The sequence below is a fragment of the Phyllobates terribilis genome, unplaced genomic scaffold (assembly GCF_046119375.1).
Source record: "Phyllobates terribilis strain yellow unplaced genomic scaffold, ASM4611937v1 Scaffold_4__5_contigs__length_816908805, whole genome shotgun sequence".
NCBI lineage: Eukaryota > Metazoa > Chordata > Amphibia > Anura > Dendrobatidae > Phyllobates > Phyllobates terribilis.
Window position 1 is genome coordinate 29,837,521 of NW_027362764.1, and position 16,879 is coordinate 29,854,399.

The 16,879-nt window shown below is 54.7% G+C and overlaps 1 protein-coding gene across 2 annotated transcripts in view; it reads right to left on the minus strand.

Annotated features, from left to right (window-relative positions):
- Nucleotides 1-16,613, minus strand: part of LOC141264846 (uncharacterized) — a 247,326-nt gene extending 230,713 nt beyond the window's left edge. For both annotated transcript variants that reach the window (XM_073677210.1, XM_073677209.1), the window contains exon 1: nucleotides 16,333-16,613. In XM_073677210.1, coding sequence (XP_073533311.1) covers nucleotides 16,333-16,429 — 97 coding nt within the window. In that variant the 5' untranslated portion in view covers nucleotides 16,430-16,613. The remainder of the gene's footprint in view (nucleotides 1-16,332) is intronic.
- Between the last annotated feature and the right edge of the window lie 266 nt (nucleotides 16,614-16,879).

The following is a 16,879-nucleotide window of genomic DNA, read 5'->3' on the forward strand; positions in this document are numbered from 1 at the left end:
CAAGAAGACCATCGACCCGTGGGAGAAAGGGAAGATATGGTTAGTACCGTGCTCGGGGACTTCCCTCGGTCTTGGACTCAAGTCAATGGTGCAGTTGTGGTACCCGTGCTCACCTTCCTCCAACCATCATCCCAAGAACCTACGGAGCAACGGGTAGAGCTGGAAGAACAGCCGGTCCAGGAGGCAGAAGACTCCACACAAGTAGAACAGGAGAATCAACCCTCTGCTTATAGTGAGCCTGCCGTACCCCTAGTGAGACAAAGAGCCGGTAGACAGCTGCCCAGTTTACCCTTGACAGCTCCTACACCCTGTAGTTCAGGGCCAGACAGTCAGCTCCGTAGGTCCACTAGGGCCACTAGAGGCCAGTTACCCGCACGTTGGAGGATCTAAATGTTTAAGCTATTTTATAATGTTTACCTGTCTATAGTTGCTTGTGTGTAATTTTGTATTTCTAGTTGTTTTTAGGAATCCTTGGTGGATTTACCGGGAATCCTTGTATATAGTTGGAGCGTAACCCAGGATGGACTAAAGACTGTCAAGGACTCGGGGTAGAACAGACCCCTACCTGGTTACGTCTCCCTGTGTTGGTGAAATGGACACCTTGCTTTCTTCAGAGACTGCACCCGGTTGCGGACACGCCGTAACCATCTTTATGTGTTTTCTTATTGTATTATTAATGTTTTGCCTTGTTATGTTTTCTAAATGTGTTTAGTCCCGGAGTACTAAATTTTACTAGGGGGGAATGTGACACCCCAGGGGTCTGGTTGCCACAGTAACGTAATGTTATGTCTGAGAGCAGGTGGGAGGTCCTTTAGTCAGGGATCCTGTGCATGCCACACCTCCTGCTCAGTCTTGGGAGGGGAAGAACTTCCCCTATATAAACCTGGGGCTGAGGCAGGGTGAGTGAGTAGAAGAAGAGAAGAAGTAGAGACAGCATAGGAAGAAACAGCAGTTACAAGGAGTCAGGGGCTGGCAGCTGCAGAGTTCGCCCTGACTAAGAAGACTTTTTACCGGACCCGGAGTCCGAGGCTGTGGGGACTAATTCCTGCCCAGCAGCAGAATCCGTCAGGCAGGGGATTTCAGGTCCTCTGGCCCAGAAGCCCGAAGGCACGGTCACACGCGTGGGACCAGCACCGCCATCGTGGAGCGGAAGCCATTAGAAGGCCCCGAGTCACCGGCCATACGGGTGAGCACCACACGGTACACTCAGGGACGTGGGCTACTTACATCAGCTCCTAGCAAGGTAGCCAGAAGAGTACAGTCAGTTTGGGAGGCCTACAACTACGCCTGGCCAGGGGAGATCCCATCTGCTCAAGGACTGACCAGGCCCCATCCGCTAGCAAGTACTCCGGGAGGGTCTTTTGTTGTTACCAGTAAAGACCCTGAACTACACCGTACCGTCTCTGAGTGGTTCCTGCTACCCCCATCATCCACGTCGGCTGCCCTGAGGCCATACCCCTCCCGTTGGGGGTTATACTATCACGCTGCACAATCCCACCATCGGCCTCAGCGGTCTGCCCTGCAGCAGCAGCCCCCTGGCTGCACTCAACGGGTGGCGTAGTCATCAACCATTTACTACTAATGGACTGCCGTCTAGTTTGACTCCCTGGGCACGGACCGGGTCACCGCCACGAGACTACAACCCTCCACAGATCCGGCTCCGGGTAAGCTCCCGCATGCGCAGCGCAGCGCGACACAGGCCCAGGGGCGCGTCATGGAGGCCACACACAATACTCAGCCTCATCAGGAGCATGCCCAGGCGTTGTAGGGAGGTCATACAGGCCCGTGGAGGCCACACACAATACTCAGCCTCATCAGGAGCATGCCCAGGCGTTGTAGGGAGGTCATACAGGCATGTGGAGGCCACACACAATACTGAGCCTCATCAGGAGCATGCCCAGGCATTGTAGGGAGGTCATACAGGCACGTGGAGGCCTCACACAATACTCAGCCTCATCAGGAGCATGCCCAGGCGTTGTAGGGAGGTCATACAGGCACGTGGACGCCACACACTATTCTCAGCCTCATCAGGAGCATGCCCAGGCGTTGTAGGGAGGTCATACAGGCACGTGGAGGCCACACACAATACTCAGCCTCATCAGGAGCATGCCCAGGCGTTGTAGGGAGGTCATACAGACACGTGGAGGCCACACACAATACTCAACCTCATCAGGAGCATGCCCAGGCATTGTAGGGAGGTCATACAGGCACGTGGAGGCCACACACAATTCTCAGCCTCATCAGGAGCATGCCCAGGCGTTGTAGGGAGGTCATACAGGCACGTGGAGTCCACACACAATACTCAGCCTCATCAGGAGCATGCCCAGGCGTTGTAGGGAGGTCATATAGGCACGTGGAGGCCACACACAATACTCAGCCTCATCAGGAGCATGCCCCGGCGTTGTAGGGAGGTCATACAGGCACGTGGAGGCCACACACAATACTCAGCCTCATCAGGAGCATGCCCAGGCGTTGTAGGGAGGTCATACAGGCACGTGGAGGCCACACACAATACTCAGCCTCATCAGGAGCATGCCCAGGTGTTGTAGGGAGGTCATACAGGCACGTGGAGGCCACACACAATACTCAGCCTCATCAGGAGCATGCCCAGGCGTTGTAGGGAGGTCATACAGGCACGTGGAGGCCACACACAATACTCAGCCTCATCAGGAGCATGCCCAGGCGTTGTAGGGAGGTCATACAGGCATGTGGAGGCCACACACAATACTCAGTCTCATCAGGAGCATGCCCAGGCGTTGTAGGGAGGTCATACAGGCACATGGAGGCCACACACAATACTCAGCGTCATCAGGAGCATGCCCAGGCGTTGTAGGGAGGTCATACAGGCACGTGGAGGCCACACACAATACTCAGCCTCATCAGGAGTGACGCACCCCTGGGCCTGTGTCGCGCAGCGTTGCGCACGCGGGAGCTTACCCGGAGCCGGATCTGTTGAGGGTTGTAGTCTCGTGGCGGTGACCCGGTCCGTGCCCAGGGAGTCAGACTAAGTGGCGCTGTATCAGCGGTAGATGTAGGACGACTACGCCACCCGTTGAATGCAGCTATGGAGCTGCCGCTGCAGGGCAGACCGCTGAGGCCGGTGGTAGGATAGTGCAGCGTAGATGGTATAACCCCCAACGGGAGGGGTATGGCCTCAGGGCAGCCGACGTGGATGATGGGGGTAGCAGGAACCACTCAGAGACGATGCGGTGTAGTTCAGGGTCTTTACTGGTGACAAAGATAGACCCTCCCGGAGTACTGGCTAGCGGTTGGGGCCTGGTCAGTCCTTGAGCAGATGGGATCTCCCCTGGCCAGGCGGAGTTGTAGGCCTCCCAAACTAACGATACTCTTCTGGCTACCTTGCTAGAAGCGAGTATAAGTAGCCCACGTCCCTGAGTGTACCGTGTGGTGCTCACCCGTATGGCCGGTGACTCGGGGCCTTCTAGTAGCTTCCGCTCCACGACGGCGGTGCTGGTCCCATGCGTGTGACCGTGCCTTCGGGTTTCTTGGCCAGAGGACCTGAAATCCCCTGCCTGACGGATTCTGCTGCTGGGTAGGAGTTAGTCCCCACAGCCTCGGACTCCGGGTCCGGTAAGAAATCTTCTCAGTCAGGGCGAGCTCTGCAGCTGCCAGCCCCTGACTCTTTGTAACACTGCTCCCACAGAGCTCCTGTTGTTTCTTCCTATGCTGCTTCTCTTCTCTGTCTCTGGCATGGCCCAGGAGCTGGGCCCAGCCGGAGCCACAGCTCCCTGTCAGCCCTCCTGGCTGCACTCTCCCTCTCCACTCTCTAACCCTGCCTCAGCCCCAGGTTTATACAGGGGAAGTTCTTCCCCTCCCAGGACTGGGCAGGAGGTGTGGCATGCATAGGATTCCTGACCAAGAGACCTCCCACCTGCTCTCAGACATAACATTGCCGTTACTGTGGAAACCAGACCCCTGGGGTGCCATATTCCCCCCTAGTGAAATTTAGTACTCCGGGACTAAACATATTTTTAGAAAAACATAACAAGGTATAAACAATAATAATACAATAAGAAAAACACATAAAGATGGTTACGGCGTGTCCGCAACCGGGTGCAGTCTTTGAAGAAAAGCAAGGTGTCCATTTCACCAAAACAGGGAGACGTAACCAGGTAGGGGTCTGTCCTGCCCCGAGTCCTTAACAGTCTTTAGTCCGTCCTGGGTTACGCTCCAACTATGTACAAAGGATTCCCGGCAAATCCACCAAAGACTCCCATAAATTACTAGAAACACATAATTATTTACAGGATATGGCCGCTCTCAGTCCTCGGCCAGTGGGGATAAGGAATGGCTGCTCACAGTCCTCAGCCTGGTTTAAGATAGGGGCACATGGGGAACAATTCACTAATCCCAACGGGGACCATATTTTAATTAGCAGCAGTCCTTGTACCCTTACGGGTAACTATTTACAGCTCTTTATTCACGCTACTTCTCTTCAGTAGCTATGTCCTCTTTGTGCTCCCTCCTGAGGGTAGTCCTCAGACCCGTCCGGGTCCTCTTGGCTTTCCTCGTATTGGTAGTACTGCAGCTCCTCCTCGGTTAGCTGGGTTAGTATCTCTGCGACAGTCCTCCTCCCAGGTGGCCAGGGCTTTACCTCCCTTTGGGCTGCCCCGGTTAATTGGGCCACCAGGATGCTCACTTTTTGCTCCTCTGTGAGGGGGTACACGTGGAAGAGGCTATCCAGCTTTTCTCTAAAGTCATGCAGGGTATGTGACTCCCCTGAGTACTGGGGTAGCCAGGCTGCCCCCGGGATATAGGGCATGGTGAAAGGCATGACCGCAACAGCGGTGGCGCTGGCGGGGGTTGAAGCGGTGAAGCTCTCCTCCGTATCCGACATCCTTCTCCCCCCTAGTGGACCGTGGCCTACCTTGCGATGATCCTCTTCCGTAGGCCGCGGCTCCGCAGTGGATCATCAGGGTTGAGGACCTTCCATCGCGCTCCTGTGACGTCGGCGTCTGCTGGGCTCCTTCCAGGACCTTACGCAACGTCCGGACGTCAGGCGGGGCTTCAGTTCTCGCGCGCTTTCGGAGTCCACGCCCCTCTTCTTCGGGCGCGGCGTCTTCAAGATGGCGTCCAACGGCGGGAAAACTCCACGGATGGCGGGAAGAAGGCAGAAGATGGCGCCGGATGGCGGGAAAACTTCGTGGATGGCGGGAAGAAGACAGAAGATGGCGCCGGATGGCGGGAATCTTCACCACTGGTAAGTTTGAACAGTCTTTTTCAGGCACGCAGTACCCGGTGGTTGCGGGCACGAGATCCTGCCGACTACGCCAAAAGTTGACGCACCCCTGGGCCTGTGTCGCGCAGCGTTGCGCACGCGGGAGCTTACCCGGAGCCGGATCTGTTGAGGGTTGTAGTCTCGTGGCGGTGACCCGGTCCGTGCCCAGGGAGTCAGACTAAGTGGCGCTGTATCAGCGGTAGATGTAGGACGACTACGCCACCCGTTGAATGCAGCTATGGAGCTGCCGCTGCAGGGCAGACCGCTGAGGCCGGTGGTAGGATAGTGCAGCGTAGATGGTATAACCCCCAACGGGAGGGGTATGGCCTCAGGGCAGCCGACGTGGATGATGGGGGTAGCAGGAACCACTCAGAGACGATGCGGTGTAGTTCAGGGTCTTTACTGGTGACAAAGATAGACCCTCCCGGAGTACTGGCTAGCGGTTGGGGCCTGGTCAGTCCTTGAGCAGATGGGATCTCCCCTGGCCAGGCGGAGTTGTAGGCCTCCCAAACTAACGATACTCTTCTGGCTACCTTGCTAGAAGCGAGTATAAGTAGCCCACGTCCCTGAGTGTACCGTGTGGTGCTCACCCGTATGGCCGGTGACTCGGGGCCTTCTAGTAGCTTCCGCTCCACGACGGCGGTGCTGGTCCCATGCGTGTGACCGTGCCTTCGGGTTTCTTGGCCAGAGGACCTGAAATCCCCTGCCTGACGGATTCTGCTGCTGGGTAGGAGTTAGTCCCCACAGCCTCGGACTCCGGGTCCGGTAAGAAATCTTCTCAGTCAGGGCGAGCTCTGCAGCTGCCAGCCCCTGACTCTTTGTAACACTGCTCCCACAGAGCTCCTGTTGTTTCTTCCTATGCTGCGTCTCTTCTCTGTCTCTGGCATGGCCCAGGAGCTGGGCCCAGCCGGAGCCACAGCTCCCTGTCACCCCTCCTGGCTGCACTCTCCCTCTCCACTCTCTAACCCTGCCTCAGCCCCAGGTTTATACAGGGGAAGTTCTTCCCCTCCCAGGACTGGGCAGGAGGTGTGGCATGCATAGGATTCCTGACCAAGAGACCTCCCACCTGCTCTCAGACATAACATTGCCGTTACTGTGGAAACCAGACCCCTGGGGTGCCACAAGGAGCATGCTCAGGCGTTGTAGGGAGGTCATACAGGCACGTGGAGGTCACACACAATACTCAGCCTCATCAGGAGCATGCCCAGGCGTTGTAGGGAGGTCATACAGGCACGTGGAGGCCACACACAATACTCAGCCTCATCAGGAGCATGCCCAGGCATTGTAGGGAGGTCATACAGGCACGTGGAGGCCACACACAATACTCAGCCTCATCAGGAGCATGCCCAGGCGTTGTAGGGAGGTCATACAGGCACGTGGAGGCCACACACAATACTCAGCCTCATCAAGAGCAAGCCCAGGCGTTGTAGGGAGGTCATACAGGCACGTGGAGGCCACACACAATACTCAGCCTCATAAGGAGCACGCCCAGGCGTTGTAGGGAGGTCATACAGGCACGTGGAGGCCACACACAATACTCAGCCTCATCAGGAGCATGTCCAGGCGTTGTAGGGAGGTCATACAGGCACGTGGAGGCCACACACAATGCTGAGCCTCATCAGGAGCATGCCCAGGCGTTGTAGGGAGGTCATACAGGCACGTGGAGGCCACACACAATACTCAGCCTCATCAGGAGCATGCCCAGGCGTTGTAGGGAAGTCATACAGGCACGTGGAGGCCACATTCAATACTGAGCCTCATCAGGAGCATGCCCAGGCGTTGTAGGGAGGTCATACAGGCACGTGGAGGCCACACACAATACTCAGCCTCATCAGGAGCATGCCCAGGCGTTGTAGGGAGGTCATACAGGTACGTGGAGGCCACACACAATACTCAGCCTCATCAGGAGCATGCCCAGGCGTTGTAGGGAGGTCATACAGGCACGTGGAGGCCACACACAATACTCAGCCTCATCAGGAGCATGCCCAGGCGTTGTAGGGAGGTCATACAGGCACGTGGAGGCCACACACAATACTCAGCCTCATCAGGAGCATGCCCAGGCGTTGTAGGGAGGTCATACAGGCACGTGGAGGCCACACACAATACTCAGCCTCATCAGGAGCATGCCCAGGCGTTGTAGGGAGGTCATACAGGCACGTGGAGGCCACACACAATACTCATGTGGCACCCCAGGGGTCTGGTCTCCACAGTAATAGCAATGTTATGTCTGAGAGCAGGTGGGAGGTCTCTTGGTCAGGAATCCTATGCATGCCACACCTCCTGCCCAGTCCTGGGAGGGGAAGAACTTCCCCTATATAAAGCTGGGGCTGAGGCAGGGTTAGTGAGAAGAAGAAGAGTTGAGAAGAAGAGAAGCAGCTATAGGAAAGAGAGATCAGGAGCTCTGTAGGAGCAGTGCTAAAAGGAATCAGGGGCTGGCAGCTGAAGAGCTCGCCCTGATTGAAGAGTTACCACCGGACCCGGAGTCCGAGGCTGTGGGGATTAACCCAGACCCAGCAGCAGAAACCGCCCGGCAGGGGATTTCAGGTCCTCTGGCCAAGAAACCCGAAGGCACGGTCACACGCGTGGGACCAGCACCGCCGTCGTGGAGCGGAAGCCACTAGAAGGCCCCGAGTCACCGGCCATACGGGTGAGCACCACACGGTACACTCAGGGACGTGGGCTACCTTTACCCGCCTCTAGCAAGGAAGCCAGAAGAGTACAATTAGTTGGGGAGGCCTACAACTCCGCCTGGCCAAGGGGGATCCCATCTGCTCAAGGACTGACCAGGCCCCGACCGCTAGCCAGTACTCCGGGAGGGTCTATCTTTGTCACCAGTAAAGACCCTGAACTACACCGCATCGTCTCTGAGTGGTTCCTGCTACCCCCATCATCCACGTCGGCTGCCCTGAGGCCATACCCCTCCCGTTGGGGGTTATACCATCTACGCTGCACTATCCTACCACCGGCCTCAGCGGTCTGCCCTGCAGCGGCAGCTCCATAGCTGCATTCAACGGGTGGCGTAGTCGTCCTACATCTACTGATAATATACTGCCACTCAGCTTGACTCCCTGGGCACGGACCGGGTCACCGCCACGAGACTACTACCCCTATCAGATCCGGCTCCGGGTAGGCTCCCGCGTGCGCAACTCTACTCAGCACAGGCCCAGGGGCGCGTCAGCTTTTGGCGTAGTCGGCAGGATTACGTGACCGCAACCACCGGGTACTGCGTGCCTGAAAAAGACTGTTCAAACTTACCAGTGGTGAAGATTCCTGCCATCCGGCGCCATCTTCAGCCTTCTTCCCGCCATCCGCGAAGATTCCCGCCATCCGGCGCCATCTTCAGCCTTCTTCCCGCCATCCGTGAAGTTTTCCCGCCATCCGGCGCCATTTTCAGCCTTCTTCCCGCCTTCCGTGGAGTTTTCCCGCCGTTGGACGCCATCTTGAAGACGCCGCGCGGGAAGAAGAGGGGCGTGGACTCCAAAAGCGCGCGAGAACTGAAGCCCCGCCTCACGTCCGGACGTTGCGTAAGGTCCTGGAAGGAGCCCAGCAGACGCCGACGTCACAGGAGCGCGACGGAAGGTCCTCAACCCTGACGATCCACTGCGGAGCCGCGGCCTACGGAAGAGGATCATCGCAAGGTAGGCCACGGTCCACTAGGGGGGAGAAAGATGTCGGATACGGAGGAGAGCTTCACTGCCTCAACCCCCGCCAGCGCCACCGCTGCTGCAGTCATGCCTTTTACCATGCCCTATATCCCGGGAGCAGCCTGGCTACCCCAATACTCAGGGGAGTCACATACCCTGAATGACTTTAAAGAAAAGCTGGATAGCCTCTTCCAGGTGTACCCCCTCACAGAGGAGCAAAAAGTGAGCATCCTGGTGGCCCAACTAACCGGGGCAGCCCAAAGGGAAGTAAAGTCCTGGCCACCTGGGAGGAGGACTGTCGCAGGGATATTAACCCGGCTGAAGGACACCTCTGATACCCGCACCTCAGCCGAGATTAAGCTTAGATTCTATGGGTGCAAGCAGCGAGCACATGAGAGTATAAGGGACTATGCACTAAACCTACAAGAGGCCCTGAGAGCCATTAAGCAGACCGACCCTGACGGCGTGGGAAACGAGGACAGGCTGTTGACCGAACAATTTATAGAGGGACTATATTGCAATGCCCACCGAACCCAGTTGCGGGCAATGGCCTTACAGGATCCTCATCTGGACTTTGCACAGTTCAAGGACAGAGCCATCCGGGTGCTCCGAGAACCGGCACCGGGTGGCGTTGTGACCCACAGGCGCCCTACTACCGCTTACCACCAGGAGGCGGCGCCCTCGTCGGCAGGGCCTGTGGGGGCTGATGCGCAGGCTTTGAACAATGACCCGGCTCCAGACCTGCACCATCAGGTCCAAGAGCTAGCTAAAAGCGTTGCTGCGCTAACCCGAACTGTGCAGTCTTTACAGGTTTCCACTCCAGGGAAGATCCAGCTGGCATCCGGACCGGAGGACATCCCGTGGCGTCGACCAAGGAGGACCCCACCGGCCAGAGGAAGACCCAGCAACCGATACAACGAGGACGGACAACCCATCTGCCGCCGCTGCAATCAACCCGGACATATGGCAAGGTACTGTCCTTTAAACTGGCACAACCTGGGGTAGAGGGCCAACCCCCAGGAAAAAGATCACCAGGCCCATCGAGCTGCGCGACAAATATGTGGGAGGACGTCCATTCTTGCCTGTGGTACTGGATGGCATCCCTATGAGTGCCCTACTGGACACCGGGTCACAGGTCACCACCATCCCGTACGTGCTCTTCAAGCAGTACTGGAATGACTCAGATATAACCCACTATCCAGACGACGACTTGAGTATCATCGCCAGTAATGGTCAGCCCGTGCCACAGATCGGATTTAAAGAAATGACCATTAAAATCGGTAGAGTCGAACTGGCAGCACAGGGACTGATCATTGTAGACATTGACAAGCGCGAGAGTCACCCAAAGATAACTCTAGGAACTAATGTGATTGAAAATTGTCTTGCAGAGGTGATTTTCATTTTACAGCAGGTTGCCAAGAACGCCAGCTCCGGCCAGCAGCGAGTGCTCCAGAAAGAGATCCGGGCACTGATGCGACGGCAACAGGTGGAACTCTCCGGTGGTGAGATTGATAGCGTAAGAATGTGTGACCCTTTCCCTATTGCCATGCCTCCAAAAAGTGAAATGATGATTTGGTGCCGGGCAGCTATTGGTCTGAGAGGTAGAGATTATCAGGCCATGGTAGAACCAGTCTACTCAGACAGTAGGCCCACCATTTTGACAGCACGGGGGGTAGTTGATGTACGCCATGGGAGGGTGCCCGTTCGTATAATAAATATCGGGAAAAGGGAAGTATACCTGCCCCGGTATGCTACGCTAGCCAAATTATATACTATCAACCAAAATTCTATACAGTCTGTGGAACCCTTGCCTCCATCTCACCCGGAGGAAGGTAACGGCTCTACGAAAATAATGGAGGATTGGTGTCAGCAACTACATTTGGGTACTGACTCCACTCCCTCCCACCTGAAACAGGGAGTCTACCGGGTGGTTCAAGAGTACGAGAGAGTGTTTAGTAAACACCCGTTAGACTTCGGGCGAGTCAAGGGGGTAGAACACCACATCCCCACGGGAGACCATCCTCCCATAAAAGAGAGGTATCGACCCGTACCCCCTGCACACTACCAACACGCCAAGGGGATGCTTAGAGACATGAAGGAGGCTGGGGTAATCAGGGAAAGCTGTAGCCCCTGGGCAGCTCCACTAGTCTTGGTCAAAAAGAAAGACAACACCATGAGAATGTGTGTAGATTACCGGAAAATTAACCGTATCACACACAAAGATGCGTACCCCTTACCAAGAATAGAGGAGTCTTTGGCTGCTTTAAAATCTGCTAACTTCTTCTCCACCTTGGATCTCACTAGCGGGTACTGGCAGGTTCCTGTAGAAGAGGCGGACCGGGAGAAGACCGCATTCACCACCCCGATGGGACTTAGCGAGTTTACCTGCATGCCGTTTGGACTCTGCAACGCACCAGGAACCTTCCAGCGACTGATGGAATGCTGTCTGGGACACCGAAACTTTGAGACGGTCCTGTTATACCTGGACGATGTCATCGTCTATTCCAAGACCTACGAGGACCACCTGAAACACCTGGCGGAAGTGTTCGAAGCTCTGGCAAGTTACGGCCTAAAGGTGAAACCCTCCAAGTGTCACCTCCTGAAGCCAAAGGTGCAGTACCTGGGACACGTGGTGAGTGCTGACGGAGTGGCTCCCGACCCTGATAAGATCACCGCAATTAAGGAATGGCCAAGCCCCTCCAGCGTAAAGGAAGTGAGGCAGTTCCTCGGGTTGGTAGGCTACTACCGAAGGTTCATTCCCGGTTTCACCAAAAAGGCAGCTCCTATGCAGGACCTCCTGATAGGCCAGTCCAGGAAGGCCAAGAACCAGAAGCCACCCTTCAGATGGGAGAAGCTGGAAGAAGAGTCCTTCCGCCAGCTGAAGATGGCCCTCACGGGGGATGAAATCCTGGCGTACCCGGATTACAGCCAGCCCTTTATCCTCTACACCGACGCCAGTAACATCGGGCTAGGAGCCGTACTATCCCAGATCCAGCAGGGGAAAGAACGGGTAATTGCTTACGCCAGCCGAAAACTGCGACCCACCGAAAGAAACCCTGAGAATTACAGCTCATTTAAGCTAGAGTTCCTGGCAGTGGTGTGGGCAGTCACCGAACGCTTTAAGCACTACCTCGCTTCTTCCCGGTTCACCGTGTACACGTATAACAACCCGTTGACACACCTGGACACTGCAAGACTCGGTGCCCTGGAGCAGAGATGGATGGCCCGCTTGTCCAACTATGAGTTTACAATCAAATACCGGGCAGGACGCTCCAATACCAACGCAGACGCCCTGTCCAGGATGCCAAACCTACCGGACGTAGGGGAAGATTCAGAGGAACTGGAAGAAGTTGAGCTCCCCGCGTTCCACCGTCATGGGACTATCCAGTATTCCCACCGTGTAAGAAGTAAGCAAACCGCTACGTTCAACCCCTTACCTAATTTCAACTGGGTGGAGACGCAAGACAGTGACCCTGCCGTCCGTCTGGTAAAGGAGATGCTGACTCGGCCAGATGCACGCCTTGACCCAGACGCTCCGGAGGAAGCCAAGCAACTGTGGGCTGAGAAGAGTCGACTGTTCCTTTATAAGGGAAAGTTGTGCCGCAGAATGGTTAACTCCCGGACGCATGAACTAATCTGGCAAGTAGTGGTGCCAAGAAGAGACGCAGCTATGGTGATGGAGGCATACCACGACGGAGCTGGGCATTTCGGATGGAAGAAGCTGGAGTTTCTGCTGCGCGGGCGGTTCCATTGGGTAGGCATGAGAGGAACCATCGAGAGGTGGTGCAGAGACTGTGGCCCATGCAACTTAAGAAGGAGGGACCGTGCCAGCCAGAAGACTCCCCTGCGGTCCATCATCACCAGACAGCCGTTGGAACTGGTAGCCTTGGATCATGTAAAACTGACCCCAAGCAGAAGTGGCTACGTCTACGCGTTAACCATCGTGGATCACTACTCCCGGTTCTTGGTTGTCGTCCCCGTCAAGGACTTAACGGCTCACACAGCAGCTAGAGCCTTCCAACAGCACTTCTGCCATCCGCATGGATACCCGGAGCAGGTGCTGACGGACCAGGGGCCTGCCTTTGAAGCGGAAGTCTTCCAGGAGTTCTGCACCCTGTATGGCTGCCGGAAGATTAGAACAACACCCTATCACCCGCAAACTAATGGACTTTGTGAGAAAATGAACCAGGTGGTGATAGATCTTCTGAAAACATTGCCCCTGGAAGAACGTAGTCTGTGGCCTGAAAAGCTGCCCGACCTGGTGGACCTATACAACCACATCCCTGTAGGTTCCACCAACTGTACCCCGGCTTACCTAATGAGGGCAAGACCTGGTAAGCTTCCTGTTGATCTGGAGATGGGAGTCCTGACACCCGAGGACACTTCACCAGAAGCAGACTGGGACACAGAGAGGCAGCAGCAGTACCAGAAAGTACAGGAGAGCGTGGAGCGAAGTCTCTGTCAAGCTAGGGAAAGACAAGAGAAAACTTACAACCAGTATGCTCCCGCTGTTCCCCTGGTGCCCGGAGAGCAGGTCTTGAAGAGGAAAAGACGGCTCCACAAGTTGGACGACCAGTGGGAGAAGGACCCGTACACCGTATTGCCCTCAAGCCACGACAACCCAAAGATCTGTACAATCAGTAAAGACGGAGGGGAAACCACAGCCATTGTATCCCGGGATCACCTGAAGAAGTGTCCTGAACAGCTACGGAACCCTGAAGAGGAACAAGAAGACCCTCGACCCGTAGAGGAAAGGGAAGATATGGTTAGTACTGTGCTCGGAGACTTCCCTCGGTCTTGGACTCAAGTCAATGGTGCTGTTGTGGTACCCGTCCTCACGTTCCTCCAACCAGCATCCCAAGGACCTACGGAGACACAGGTGGAGCTGGAAGAACAGCCGGTCCAGGAGGCAGAAGACCCCACACAAGCAGACCAGGAGAATCAACCCTCTGCTTATAGTGAGCCTGCCATACCCCTAGTGAGCCAAAGAGTCCGTAGACGGCTGCCCAGTTTACCCTTGACAGCTCCTATACCCTGTAGCTCAGGACCAGTCAGCCAGCTCTGTAGGTCCACTAGAGCCACTAGAGGCCAGTTACCCGTACGTTGGAGGATTTAAAGTGCTCAAACTGTTTTATTTGTATATACCTGTTTTCTGTTACCTGTAAATAATTGTGTATTTTTAGTTATTCTATAGGTGTCGTTTGTGGATTATCCGGAATCCTTTGTACATATGTTGGAGCGTAACCAGGAATGGACTAAAGACTGTTAAGGACTCGGGGTAGGACAGACCCCTACCTGGTTACGGCTCCCTGTCTCTTGGTGAAATGGACACCTTTGTTTTCTTCAAAGACTGCACCCGGTTGCGGACGTTCCGTGACCACCTTATGTGTTGTCTCTATTTGAATGTTATTGTTTGCACCTTGTTATGTTTACAAAAGTATGTTTAGTCCCGGAGTACTAACTTTCACTAGGGGGGAATGTGGCACCCCAGGGGTCTGGTCTCCACAGTAATAGCAATGTTATGTCTGAGAGCAGGTGGGAGGTCTCTTGGTCAGGAATCCTATGCATGCCACACCTCCTGCCCAGTCCTGGGAGGGGAAGAACTTCCCCTATATAAAGCTGGGGCTGAGGCAGGGTTAGTGAGAAGAAGAAGAGTTGAGAAGAAGAGAAGCAGCTATAGGAAAGAGAGATCAGGAGCTCTGTGGGAGCAGTGCTAAAAGGAATCAGGGGCTGGCAGCTGAAGAGCTCGCCCTGATTGAAGAGTTACCACCGGACCCGGAGTCCGAGGCTGTGGGGATTAACCCAGACCCAGCAGCAGAAACCGCCCGGCAGGGGATTTCAGGTCCTCTGGCCAAGAAACCCGAAGGCACGGTCACACGCGTGGGACCAGCACCGCCGTCGTGGAGCGGAAGCCACTAGAAGGCCCCGAGTCACCGGCCATACGGGTGAGCACCACACGGTACACTCAGGGACGTGGGCTACCTTTACCCGCCTCTAGCAAGGAAGCCAGAAGAGTACAATTAGTTGGGGAGGCCTACAACTCCGCCTGGCCAAGGGGGATCCCATCTGCTCAAGGACTGACCAGGCCCCGACCGCTAGCCAGTACTCCGGGAGGGTCTATCTTTGTCACCAGTAAAGACCCTGAACTACACCGCATCGTCTCTGAGTGGTTCCTGCTACCCCCATCATCCACGTCGGCTGCCCTGAGGCCATACCCCTCCCGTTGGGGGTTATACCATCTACGCTGCACTATCCTACCACCGGCCTCAGCGGTCTGCCCTGCAGCGGCAGCTCCATAGCTGCATTCAACGGGTGGCGTAGTCGTCCTACATCTACTGCTAATATACTGCCACTCAGCTTGACTCCCTGGGCACGGACCGGGTCACCGCCACGAGACTACTACCCCTATCAGATCCGGCTCCGGGTAGGCTCCCGCGTGCGCAACGCTACTCAGCACAGGCCCAGGGGCGCGTCACTCAGCCTCATCAGGAGCATGCCCAGGCGTTGTAGGGAGGTCATACAGGCACGTGGAGGAAGCACACAATACTCAGCCTCATCAGGAGCATGCCCAGGCGTTGTAGGGAGGTCATACAGGTATGTGGAGGCCACACACAATACTCAGCCTCATCAGGAGCATGCCCAGGCGTTGTAGGGAGGTCATACAGACACGTGGAGGCCACACACAATACTCAGCCTCATCAGGAGCATGCCCAGGCGTTGTAGGGAGGTCATACAGGCACGTGGAGGCCACACACAATACTCAGCCTCATCATGAGCATGCCCAGGCGTTGTAGGGAGGTCATACAGGCACGTGGAGGCCACACACAATACTCAGCCTCATTGTAACTTGTTTTAAGGACATTACATCAAAGTTTGGATCAGCCTGTAGTGGGTTTTTCCACTTTAATTTTGGGAGTGACTCCAAATCCAGGCCTCCATTGGTTAATAAATGTGATTTCCATTGATGATTTTTGTGTGATTTTGTTGTCAGCACATTCAGCTTTCTACAGAACAAAGTATTCAGTGAGAAGATTTCATTCATTCAGATCTAGGATGGGTTATTTCAGTGTTCCCTTTAGTTTTTGAGCTGTGTATATATGTATTGAAGAATGTTTCCTAGGAAAACTATGTGTAAATGACATAGAGAATTCCTCTATGTAAAAGCCCATGTTAAAATTGCATTGCAATCTGATCGCATTCGCATGACAATCGGATGTAAATCGGATGCTAGGTGTGAAAAATCGCATTGTCCTCGCATGAAATTCGTATGACACTTGCATGACACTCGTACGATTTTTCGGTCCAGATACTGTTTTTTTTTTCACACAGATGGGTATGAGCCCTTAGAGAAATGTTAACACCACACAATACTACCTTATTTTATACCAAATGATAAACTCAGCTCTGCTACATCTAAATCAGGTAAATTATATTTAAACTAGAACTCACCATTGGTCGGTGCCGGCTGATTGGAGCTGATCCACGTGTGCTGGAGAATAACGAGGCACCAGACATGGAGCCACCAGCAGGAGGATCTGGAGGCCATGGCCACAGTGAACGTACACCAGCGATCTGTCCGTCCTAGGCTGGTCGTTCACCTGTGGAATCATCCGCTGCCCCCTCGTTCATGTCTCTGCTGGGCTGTTTTACTATTGAGAACAGAGTCCATTTCTCATTATTTGCAGGGAGGAGTCAGCGGTGCATTCCCCTCGGAGAGCTCACACCAATATTGATCCACAAAAACCTCACGGGGAAAGAATTTGGAGATAAGATGTCACCTGTCACCTGAATGCCAATCAATGAATTTTAGGAAATGTCTCATAGGAGGAACCTAAAGGTGGAAGCCAGAAATCTCCAAAATGTATAATCCAGAATAATGCTATAAAGGAATGATATAAATTTGACATACAGCAGAGTTACTGCACGTTCCAAATTATTATACAAATTGGATGTAAGTTTCGTAAAGATGCAATTTTTGGGGAAGAAAAAGGATCTC